Below are 13056 nucleotides of genomic sequence, written 5' to 3' on the forward strand. Positions count from 1 at the left end.
AAAAACTTTCAGAACTGTATGTAGAAAGCCTTTTATGGGAGTATCTGGTAGAATCTTTACAGAGGTGATTTGTGAACAAATTCAAAATACTTAGGAGATAAAATTGAGAGGCCTTGAAATTAGAATGGATATAACAGGAAAAAGGGCTAGAAAGGTATGAAAGATGACTCCTAGGCTTACAGATTTTGAATGAGGAGGGTTAACAGCACCTAGCGTTCAGACAGAAAACACCTGAAGTTCAGATTTTAAGCAAAAGATCATGGATTTGGTTTGGGATTTACTGAGTTTGAGGCATTGTTGACACATCCAAGATGATGTTTCAAGTACAAATGGGGATGAATGGAAGAGAGGTCTGAGAGGGAGGTAACAATTTGTGAATCATCTGATTATAGTAATAACTGACACTTTATATATAAATATTGTCTGTGGAGACAGCATATTTGGAAAGAAGATGATGACTTCAAATTATCTTCTGAAATTCAAATATATAATGGCTAGAAAGAGAAGCTTGAGCATACAAAAAGGTAGTGAGAGATATTGTAGAAAAAACAGAGAAGTATTGTATTATGGTAGCAAAGTCATTAGAGTATGTTTTAGGAAGTTCAGGCTGTTATAACAAAATACCATTAACGAGGTAGCTCACAAACAACAATGATTTATTTCTCATAGTTCTGGAAGCTGGGAAGTCCAAGATCAAGGTTCTGCAAGATTTGGCATCTGGTAAGGGTCCTTTTCTGGTTCACAGATGGCACTTTATTTTTACCTCCTGATGGCCTACCTTCTAATATCATCACATTGTTCATAGGGTTTTTTTTTCTACATTTTTTTTATTTCAGCATATTGTAGGGGTACAAAAGTTTACATTATGTATATTGCCCTTGTACCCCCCCCAAATCAGAGCTTCAAGTGTGTCCATCCCCTAGGCAGTGCTCATTGCGTTCATTATGTATGTATACACCCATCCCCTCCCCCCTCACATCTGCCAGACACCCGATTAATGTTCTAACATACAAATTTTGGAGGGATATAATCATTCAGACCATGGTAGTTTTAAAAAGAAAGAAATGATCAATAATACTGATTCTTGCTGAGAAGTAAGAAGGGCACTGAAAAAAATGCTTGATGGATGTAGCAAATGTAGGCAGAATTCTAAGATGGCCTCATGATCATCATTGCATCCCTTGATGTTTGAGCCATATATAATTCTTTCTCCTTGTATGCAAGAAGGGCCTGTGACTTTCTTATAGTCAATAGAGTATGCAAAGGTGATGGTGTAATTATGATCCCAAATTGGTTGATATTTAATTAATCAAAACTGAGATTCTCTTGGGTGTGCCTGGTTTAGTCAGGTGAAAGCACTTAATAGAGAGGCAGGGCTTTCTCCCTGAGAAGAAGCAGTAAGCAGCCATACGTAGTAGAGTGTCCCTGCAGCAAGGAAGTTCAGAAGCCCTCTAGAGCCAAAAGGTGCCTCTAGCTGGCAGCCAGCAAAAAGCCAGGGCTGTTCACATACCACCACAAAGAAACAAATTCTGCCAATAGTGAGTTTAGAAGTGAATTCTTCCCCAACTGAGCTTCTGATAAGGCTTAAACCTGGTGAGACCCTGAAGCAGAGAACTCCTGCCTGGACTCAGTGCCTGGACTCCCGACCTATAGAAACTGTGAGATAATAAATGAATGTTAATTTAAAACAATAATTTTGTGGTAATTTGTTACATAGCAATAGAAAACCATTACAGCAACATGGTGATCTGAATGAAAGCTGTTTCAGTAGAGTGATTGGGTAGGAGCCAAACTGGACCAGTTTGGAGGAATGAGTGGGAGGTAAGTGAATGGAGCGAGTATAGATGACTCTTTTGGGAGGTTTGCCTGGGAATAGAACAAGAGTGTAGGGCGATAGCTGAATGGTGATGTGGCTTTAAGGACAAAGTTTTTATTTTGTTTTTTAGTGGAGAATAACTTAAGCATGTTTAAAAGTCTTGCTTCTATAAGAATTAATTTCTTTTTACTGAAAGTTGGCCTGACTATACTAAATGCAGCATTACTAGATATAATTCACACTAAATAATTGACTACGAGCTATGTCTGGTGACCTTATGTTGATCTTAACATTGAAAATATTATAAAAGAGTATAAAGAATTATAAAACTATGAAATACGTGATTTAGCAAAACCTTCCTTTATACAACATCTCCAAATAACAGAGGGCTTTCCCTACTCTGGAGAATCCTATAGCCTGAGCCAAGTTCCACCATTCCTTTCAATTCTCAGTACAGGGAAGTCTCTACCATTTGACTTTTTATCACAGTATTCCAACATGGCAGTTTGCTATGGGTGTTGACCAAGAAGTCTTGGTATAGATCCTATATCGAATCTGTAGACTCATGGGGAAGGAACGGTGCCATTGTGTCAGACAAATGATTATGTAACATTGTTACAAGAATTTCAGGTTTATGGCATTTCTTTAGAAACTGTTTCTTGCCATGAATTATTGTTTCTAAAAATAGTGGTGTTGCTTTTGTGGATTTGCATTTCTGCTCTCAAAAAACATGCGTTAATACCCTCAAACAAATGTTTAGGTTGAAATAAGAAGAAAAATAATAACAAGAAAAGAGAGCAAGGGAGTGAGAGAGAAAACTTGCTACATCCCAGGTTCTGTACCAAGTACTGTACCAAGTACCCAGTATCTGTACTTAATATAGATATCTCCCTTAATCCTTAAAACAATCTTACAAAGTAGGCTCTATCATTATCCCCATGTTTTTCAGATAAATCAACTGAGTATTACTGAATCTTAGATTTAAAAAAGTAATATTCTGGATCCTGCAGCTAGTTACATTGTCATATTAAAGAATAAACCCTTTGTGTGTCCCTAATGTTAATAGTTTTAACTACCACGATATGTTGCTTCCATTATAGAAAAGATAGTGGCTTTGTTCTCAGGGAATTAATACCGGTTGTAACAGGACAAGAAGAACTTATCATTATACTAACAAAGAACAATGAAAATCTCTCTGGAAGAGAATATAATTTTGCAGATTTCTCATTTTGCAGTACAACTTTCCATGTTGAATAACATAGTCCAGCTGAGTTGCTGTGGTGATACTTGAAAGATTGCCCTGACTGCCACAGTCCAATTGAGGAGAACTTTTAACACAAGCAACAGTTATATTACATACCTCAATGAATGTACCTTATGTTAGAGAATGATAAAACTTCACTACAAAATATACCAATCAATCACTAGTTGTCTTTTGTATAGCTAATTTAATATCATCTGACACCAATCATTTGACATAGGCTAGTAGTTTTCAAACTTGAGCTTGCATCAGAATCTCCTGCAAGGCTTCTTAAAATCCAGATTACTAAGACCTGATTTAAGAGTTTCTGATTCAGAAGGTATAGGTCACAGCCCTAGAATTTGCATTTCTAACAAGTTCCCAGGTGCTGCTATTGGTCTGGAGACCACACTTTGAGAACCACTGGCCCAGACAAGGGTTCAAAACCCTTTTTTCATAAAGAATCATGTAAATATTTTTGGATTTGTGGGCCATATGGTGTCTGTCACTACTATTCAATTCTTTTGCAGTGCAAAAGCAGTTGTATATAATATCTAAATAAATAAGTAATGGATGTGTTTCAGTAAAATTGTATTAACAGAAACAGGTATCAGGCTAGATTTCATAAATAAACTATGGTTGGCCAACCGTTGGCCTAGACCAATTCAGTACAAGAGCCCTCAAAAGTCATTTCGTTTATGTTAAATAGCAACTCTTTGAGAATTACCTATAGATACAGCTACAAATATCCCTTCTAAGTTTTTTTTTGCATCTGTAGAACTATACCAGAGACTAAGCTGATTGTGTTAAATCAGAATGGGGGAGAAAGCCCAAAGTTTTCCTATGAATCCAATAAAAAGAAGCAATACTTTTATGAAAAAGTCCACATCTTATAAATGATTTTTGTTTTAAATGCCCATGAATTCTAACCTCATTTTCAAATTTTAGTTTTAATTAAACATTGTTTGTAGTGTTAGAAGCTATAAATCTACCATTAAAAGATTAATATTATACTGAACAACATATATGTCAGCCCAATAAGGTTATCTATTGACTTTATAATAAAACAAAATAAAACAAAACAAAACAAAAACATTCAACTTGCCATGAACCATGCCCTGCTTTTATATTTTTGGTTTTTACCCAGAGCAGTGTACTTGAAACTAATTTAAGATGCTGATATAATTTTAAAAGTGTACTAAACTGTATACTTCAGTGAACCTACTACATTAGCTTGGTCTTTGTAAAATGTAAGTTCCTGTAAAAGGACAAAATGCAGATAAATTTTTGTCATAATGGAATGTAATTTATTTCCCTGAAAACAATTATATGCAAATACATGAGGAAATTTAGTATTACAGGTCATCTTATAAACTTAAAATGTGAATAGTATGTAAAAAATCTCTAACAATCTACTATATATATAGACAATAAATATTTGAATAAAATCTCTGCATACACTTAAATATTATAATATTTAATAAATTGAGGATGGACTAAAATGACTTTATGGTAGGATGCATGGTATCTATCTTTCAAAACCTTTTGCTTAATTCAATTAAATCAAATGTTTCACTTCAACAAACAGGTTTATATTTATCCCCAGATATTTACGCTTTCATGTAATGCAGTGGTTTTCAAAGAGTTCTTAGTTTTAAAAAAAAATTAAAAAAGCACTGTGGTTAAATGGAAACTGGAAAATGTTGACTTTAAATACATTTCAAAAGTTTCTTTACTTCAGGACTTCTCAAAACCATTAATATATACAGTATAAATATCTAAGCATGATTTAGTATGTGGTGCAGACTTTTTTATCCCCTTGAATATGAAACCCAATTATCAGTAAAGTATCTTGAAGTACCAGAGGAACACTCTTAAGAAAACAAGGTTTTAAGCACTTACATTCAGGTAACATGGCAATTTGTTTTTAAAAATAAATTCAGTTCAACAAATATTCTATTATTTGACTACACATTTAAAGTTTAACCCTTTCATCATTTCATTGTGCTACTCACCAAATCTATCTAGAACACAGTTAATCCTATTAAACATACTTACACTCCTCTTCAGGTCTCTTACGAAGTGCTGCACGAACTTCTTTACAAGGACTTCTCTGATATTGGGGAGGATTCCTTCCCCTTATTAGGTTCTCCATCCTATAAGAGAGAATCAAAAGAATATTTTAATACCAAAATCTTGATAAATGTATACAAGTTAAATGGACTAAATCAAGAGTCACAAATTCAAGTACCTACAGATGCTTGATAGACAACACCATTAAGATTATCTGGCAAGAAGTTACATGGTAGGAAGTCGCAGGGACTACGGTGAATTAGAGAGTGCTTGACTTTTCCAAAGCATTTCAAGTAAAAAAATCTAAAAATACCACGTGGATGAAACTCATGCACATTCTCCAATTAGAGGCTGCTATAGACTGAATGTGTTCCCCCCAAATTCATATTTTGCAGCCCCAAACCCCATTGTGATTTGCACGGGGGGCCTTTGGAAGGTGAGTAGGTTTAGAGGCAGTCATGAGGGTAAAACCCCCATGATGAGGTTAGTGTTTTTATAAGAAGAGGAAGATAAGACAGGGAAGGAAGATCATACGTCTTTCTCTCTCTGTCACAGATGGACAAAGGGAGAAAGAGTCCATCTTCAAGCCAGGACAAAGGCCTTCATAAGGAAACAAATTTGCCAGCACTTTGATCTTGGACTTCCCAGCCTCCAGATCTGTGAACAAGCAAATTCTGTTGTTTAAGCCACATAGTCTATGGTATTTTGTTACAGCAGCCCAAGCTGACTAACACAGAGACCTATTGACTAAAGAGTAATTACTTGCAAAGTAAACAAATTTATAAAAATATTAATGTCACCCTTTAAAAAGAAAGAGTATATCTTTCACCAAAATTTCAAATATCAGTTTCAAGAGTGGAATTGCTGCTTTCATTCCATGTTAATGACTGAATTGAGAGGGATTTCTAATTCTAATAATTGTGACTTCTTACAAAAAGAGTTTAATATAAACTGTACTTCCCAGTTACTGGTGCTATGGTGATGCTGACAACCAGAAAACATACCAAATTCATCAAACACAACTTGGGTGGGCATCTTTAACAGTATGTACTTTGTGGTCAGTACTTTCTGTTTTCAGTAAAGTTTACAGTTTTGCACCATAATACACACTCTACTAATTTCTATAACATTAAAAAAGAAACTCTGTTGGATGTTCCAGGATAAAATCCTAGTATTTATTTATCATTTTGAAAATATAAACATGACATTTTGTTGTTGTTGTTCTTTTTTTAAATTTTTTTACCGACATCCAGAAAGAAGATATAAACATGACTTAAATTCTACGTGATTCTTCTAAACCAGGGATATCACTGGTTTTGATAACTGTCCTGGCTGATAGCATGTACACCATTGAAAACACTGTGATTTTTATGGCTATGGTGGAGGGTCTCCTAGGATTGGTGACATAGAGGATTATGTTTCTGGTATCTGGAAAGGAAATTGGGAAAGGATGATTCCATAAAAGCAATATTAAAAATGGTGTGAAATATGAGATAGATATTTTCTAGTAGAACAGTAACATAATACTACTCCTATGGAAAGTTGTCATTGGTGCTTAAAAACACTCATGTCAAATATGCTTCCTGAATTTGATCCATTCATATGTAGGGGCTGTTTTATGTGTTTGTGTGAGTGTGTGTACATGCTCATACACCTATGCCTATGTTTATAAAGTGCAAAAAATGTTTCTCAACGTGTAGTGATAACAAATCTTAGTTTCACTTGAAGCTCATTTCACCTGAGAAAAAGAGTTATTTTTCTCAAGACGATGATACTACAATGAGAGAAAACCAAATGGGAACCTGAAGAGTTTAAGACATAATTTGCTTTAATAATACACATGTCTCTTTGTATGTGTGGTGTGGGGAGGTGTGTGGGATTTAAGTTTCCAGGCCTGACACTGCAGTTTCACTATGAGGATTAGCTATGTAAACTAAATTATATAAAATGTTCTAGTTCCCAACTCTTGAATTAATTCAATTCACAATTCTGTTTATATGTTTCATCAAATGCACGAATTTCCATGATGATCTAATAACAATTTAAATGGATTTATAATTATTCACTAGTATTTATAAGCTCAAGATAGCAAATATAGCAAACATAACCTGCACATGCAAACGTCTACATAAAATTATAGCATAATTTTAAAAACCAATTTTACTCATCATGATTACACTCTGATGGGAAATGAAAACTTATATTGGTTGGAAATATATGTAAACCACTCTCTTGAATGGGCTATTATTTTTCTTTTATCTCTCTATCAAATATGTGAAAACAAAAGTGATCTACCTGATTTCTATGTAACTATGGTTGAGGGTATGTTGGAAAAACTGAAATACAGGTTAGAAAGTACTTCCAAAGTCTCTGGGAGAGCCTCACTTAAATGGTTGTTATTAGCATCAAAGATCCCCAAGTTAGCCTCCCAGGAATGAAGCACCCAGAGGTTGCATTCTGGGAATACTCTGGAGCAGATGTGCAGGAGATAATGTGATATTAGCAATGCAGCATAGCTTAAATGTGATAAACCTGCGTTCTGGAATCAGAATGCCTGGACTCAAGCTCTCATTCTGTCTCTTAAAGGATAGTTTTAGGGAAAGTTACACACTTGTTGACTTAATTTTCTCATGAGTACAATGAGAATAACATTAGCTACCTCACAGGAATGTGTTAACACGTGTAAAATGCTTTGCATTGTGTCTGTCACAATGCAAGAGCTCAGTAAATGTAGTGATTATTAATCATAATTATCACAAATAAAAATGTGATCATATACTAATATTTTAAATATCCAATAATTTAGGGAAAATATCAGAGCTGGCTTTCATTTAATAAAAAAAATGAACCGATGGTACTATAGAGAAAAAAAATATTTGGCTAAACAAATGTTCTGGTTATTAGAGAAACAAAATATCCATGTATATGAATTGCCAATTTTCAGAAATGAAGAATTTAATAAAGTATACTTCATTTTTTATCAGTATAATTTAAGGAATTACTAATAATAATCTTCTAAGGATATTAAGATGGATAAAAGTGGGTCATTATCCTCATGATTCAACTAAAGTGCTATATAACTTTGTTTTTTAGAGAATTTATTTAATAGAAAATATTTTGAAATCTCATAGTGACCTTTGACTGTAGATGAAGCAACGGAAATATTTTATAATGTGTTACTATTTACCATTTATTTAATTTAACCCTTTGAACAATCTTCTGAAAGAACATATTAAAGATGAGGAAAATAAGGCTCAGAAATCCTCAGTAACTTGTGTAGGACCAGAGAGGAAGTAAGAGGCTCAACTGAGATTGAAACAATCTCTTCTGACTTTTCCCACTTTCTAGTTGCTTTTTAATCCATTATTATCATGAGTTCACTATTATACATTATAATTCCATGAGGAAACTGAATACCTGAGATTTTACTTTTTCATGCATATTTAATTGTGAAATTATTAAATATAACATTAATATTTATATTAATATTTAATTATACATAAATGCTATAAATAATGTATATAAATATAATATATATTTGTTTGTATATTAATCTGCCGATTACATGTTGATTTTTGATCATTTTGGTATTGTCACTGAAATCTTTGCTTCTATCAGTGACATTTTAAATTTTTTGAGAATTGCCAAAAAGATAACTGGGGTGAAAGGAATTCAATATAAATTATATAAATGATACATCAATAGATGAAAAAAATTTAAAAACTTTAAAAGTCTTTTTGTTCTTTGGAATGCTAAATATGGTGTCCACTGGAAAACACACTTAAAATCAAGTCAAAAGTTTTACAGAGCAATGTTCCTGTCCAAACTATTATATAATTGTGAGACTTCCATCTTCTTGAAATTACACTTCTGGTTACTTGAACTCTTCCACCAGTGTCATCTATGATCTATAGTTTGCATTAAATGATCAGAAAATGACCAGACACAAAATTTTGGAGCATAGCCATGACACTCCAAAGGAGCTATTCTAGCTACTCTTGAGATTGGCAAGCCACCAATGGGAGTGTGTTAACAATTCCAGCAAAGAGAGATTAAGTGAAATGACCACAGGCAAGACAGATACTCTAACAACTCACTGAAGAGCTCTGAAAAGTGCAGCTTATATGTTCAACTGTTGGGGAGAAATAAGGGCAGTCAGATTAATTTCAAATAGCTACCAGAGGTTATAAGCAAATGGCATTGGAACTTTCTTGGTGATGTCTCACAAATCTAGCTAGGTCTCAAAATCACCTGATTTCCCAGTACTAAAGATTTTCATTCCATATGCTGAGGTCAAGTCTTGGTAGGTGTATTTTTTTAAATTTTTTATTGATACATAATAATTGTACATATTCATGGAGCACATGTTATATTTTGATACAAGCATATAGAATATAATGATCAAATCAGGGTAACTGGGACATGATTCACCTGAAACATTTATCATTGCTTTCTGTTGGGAACATTTGAAAACTTCTAGCTATTTTGAAATATAATATATTGTTAATTATAGTTGCCCTATTGCACTATTGAACACTAGAACTTTCTCCTTCTGTTTAACAGTATTACCCATTAACCAGGGTGAGGCAAAGACATAAAATGTAACCAGAAGATATTTGCACTTCTGTGTTTATTACAGCATTATTCACAATGGCTAAAATGTGGAATCAGCTTAAGTGTTTATCAAGGGTAGGTGTATTTCTTAAAGTTAATCAGGCACTTATAAAGTAGTTAGCTAGCCTTACAATTGTCCAGATACTGGCATTTGGGATCCCCCATAAGTATTATAAAAACACTTGGAGATGTATGGGAGGCAAGTTCAATGGATTCTTTTTGGTGATAAAGTCATCTACTAATGCAGAGGTGGGGAGAGGGCATGGGAAGGACATTGCAGTTAGGACAAGAACTATCAAAAATGAAAGAGTAGCCTAAAAGGTAAAATCAAACGTTTGCCAAGTTGCCTGAAGGTCACCCAGAGGAACATGGAGACTGTCCATTTATAAGGCTGATAATCTCAGTAGGGAAATAATTTCCTCCAACGAGGTTTGGCAGACTCAGATCAGGGAACAAGTTTGGACTGATCTAGAATTGTGGACTGGGATAGTGGTATAGCCAGTGAATGAAAGATGTGCAATTTGGGAGAGAATCTGGTTGATAAGGATTTATACTGTATGGAGGAGGAAGAGGGAGAATGATTGACTCAATGGAGGATAAGGAAATTAACATAAGAGAATAAAGGTGTCAGATATAAGTATTCTAATATGCCTATTATGTCCCAGGTGCTAGGTTAGGTTCTTTATATATACATTATCTATGTCATCCTTATTTTATCTATGGTTAATCTGAGTCTCAAACAATGTTAAGTGATTTGCTTAGGATCCTATAGGGATTAAGTGCAAAAAATCAGGATTTATAATAAATCCAGATGTGTCTGACAACAGATCTATTAACTACTATGTGGGCTGTGCAATAGAAATTTCTTTAATGATAGAAATGTTTAATGTCTGTGCTGTCCAATACAGTAGCTGCTAGCCATACACAGTTGTTGGGCGCTTGAAATGTGGCTAGTGTGACTAAGGAACTGAACTTGTACTTTTAAAAAATTTATTGAATTTTAATTTATTTAAATTTAAATTTAAATAACCACATGTCACAACAGTATTAGCACAGCATGTCTAAAAGCTCCTATTTGACAAATGACTGGTGAAAATACATATGACTCACTCTTCTGCAGGTATAAAAACTCAATAGAAATAATTTATGGGAAGCCAACATTAAAAGTAAGGTTAAAATTAAAGTAGAATAACATTTATATCTCTGGGATGAAGCCCACTTGGTCGTGATGGATTATTTTTTTGATAAGCACCTGAATGTGGTTTGCTAGGACTTTGTTGAGAATTTTTGCATCTATATTCATAAGGGATATTGGCTTGTAGTTTTCTTTTTTTGTTGTGTCTTTTCCTGGTTTTGGTATCAGGGTGATTTTGGCTTCATAAAACGTGTTGGGGAGGATTCCTTCCTTCTCAATGTTGTGGAATAATTCACCACATAAATAGAAGCAAAAACAAAGACCATATGATCCTCTCAATAGATGCAGAAAAAGCATTTGACAAAATTCAGCACCCTTTAATGATAAGAATGCTTAACAAAATAGGCATAGACAGGACTTACCCAAAAATGATACAAGCCATATATGACAAACCCACAGCCAACATCATATTGAATGGGGAAAAATTGAAAGCATTCCCACTTAGAACTGGAACCAGACAAGGTTGCCCTCTATCACCACTTCTATTCAACTTAGTGGTGAAGTCCTATCCAGAGCAATCAGACAAGAGAAGGAAATCAAAGGCATCCAAATGGGGGCAAAAGAGGTCAAACTATTGCTCTTTGCTGACAATATGATCTTGTATCTAGAAAACCCCAAAGATTCTGCCATGAGACTGCTGGAATTGATAAACAAATTCAGCAAAGTCTCAGGTTACAAAGTCAATGTACAGAAATCAGTAGCATTCCTATATGCCAACAACAGTCAAACTGAGAACCAAATCAAAGACTCAATACCCTTCACAATAGTAACAAAGAAAATAAAATACCTAGGAATATATTTAACTGAGGAGGTAAATGACCTCTGCAGGGAGAACTATGAAACACTGAGGAAGGAAATAGCAGAGGACGTAAACAGGTGGAAAACCATACCATGCTCATGGGTCGGCAGAATCAACATTGTTAAAGTGTCTATACTACCCAAAGTGATGTACAGATTCAATACAATCCCTATTAAAATATCAATATCATATTTCACAAATCTAGAAAAAATTATTCTATGCTTCGTATGGAACCAGAGAAGACCCCTTATAGCAAAAGCAATCTTAAGCAAAAAGAACAAATTGGTAGGCATCAATTTGCCAGACTTCAAGCTATACTACAAGACTATAGTAACTAAAACAGCATGGTACTGGCACAAGAACGAGACATAGACCAATGGAACAGAACTGAGAACCCAGATATAAAACCATTCTCATATAGCCATCTAATCTTTGACAAAGCAGACAAAAACATACACTGGGGGAAAAGAATCCTTATTCAATAAGTGGTATCGGGAAAATTGAATAGCCACATGTAGAAGACTGAAACAGGATCTGCACCTTTCACTTCCACAAAAATCAACTCATGGTGGATAACAGACTTAAACCTAAGGCATGAAACTATAAGAATTCTAGAAGAAAATGCTGGAAAAACTCTTATAGACATTGGCCTAGGCAAATAATTTGAAGAAGACCCCAAAGGCAATTGCAGCAACAATGAAAATAAATAAATGGGACCTGATTAAATTAAAAAGCTTCTGCACAGCCAAGGAAACTATCACGAGAGCAAACAGACAACCTACAGAATGGGAGAAAATATTCGCATGCTACACATCCAATAAAGGGCTAATTACTAGAATCTATATGGAATTCAGGAAAATCAGCAAGAAAAAATCAAACAATCCTATCAAAAAATGGGCAAAGGACATGAACAGAAACTTTTCAAAAGAAGACAGACTAATGGCCAACAAACATTATGAAAAAATGCTCAACATCTCTAATCATCAGGGAAATGCAAATCAAAATCACAATGAGATATCACTTATCTCCAGTGAGAATGACTTTTATCAAAAAGTCCCCAAACAATAAATGTTGACGGGGCTGCAGAGAGATAGGAACACTCCTACACTGCTAGTGGGACTGAAAACTAGTACAACCTCTGTGGAAAGTAATATGGAGATATCTCAAAGAACTACAAGTAGAACTACCATTTGATCCAGCAATCCCATTACTGGGCATCTACCCCAAGGAAAAAAAGACATTCTATAAAAAAGACATCTGCACTAGAATGTTTATAGCAGCACAATTCACAATTTCAAAGATGCGGAATTAACCCAAGT

At 34.4% G+C, this 13056-nt stretch overlaps 1 protein-coding gene across 3 annotated transcripts in view; it reads right to left on the reverse strand.

Annotated features, from left to right (window-relative positions):
* LRRC7 (leucine rich repeat containing 7) overlaps positions 1 to 13056 on the reverse strand; it is a 496095-nt gene that overhangs the window by 392862 nt on the left and 90177 nt on the right. For all 3 annotated transcript variants that reach the window (XM_045547767.1, XM_045547769.1, XM_045547768.1), the window contains exon 2: positions 5115 to 5212. In XM_045547767.1, coding sequence (XP_045403723.1) covers positions 5115 to 5212 — 98 coding nt within the window. The remainder of the gene's footprint in view (positions 1 to 5114; positions 5213 to 13056) is intronic.

This window comes from Lemur catta, chromosome 3 (genome assembly GCF_020740605.2).
Source record: "Lemur catta isolate mLemCat1 chromosome 3, mLemCat1.pri, whole genome shotgun sequence".
Lineage (NCBI taxonomy): Eukaryota > Metazoa > Chordata > Mammalia > Primates > Lemuridae > Lemur > Lemur catta.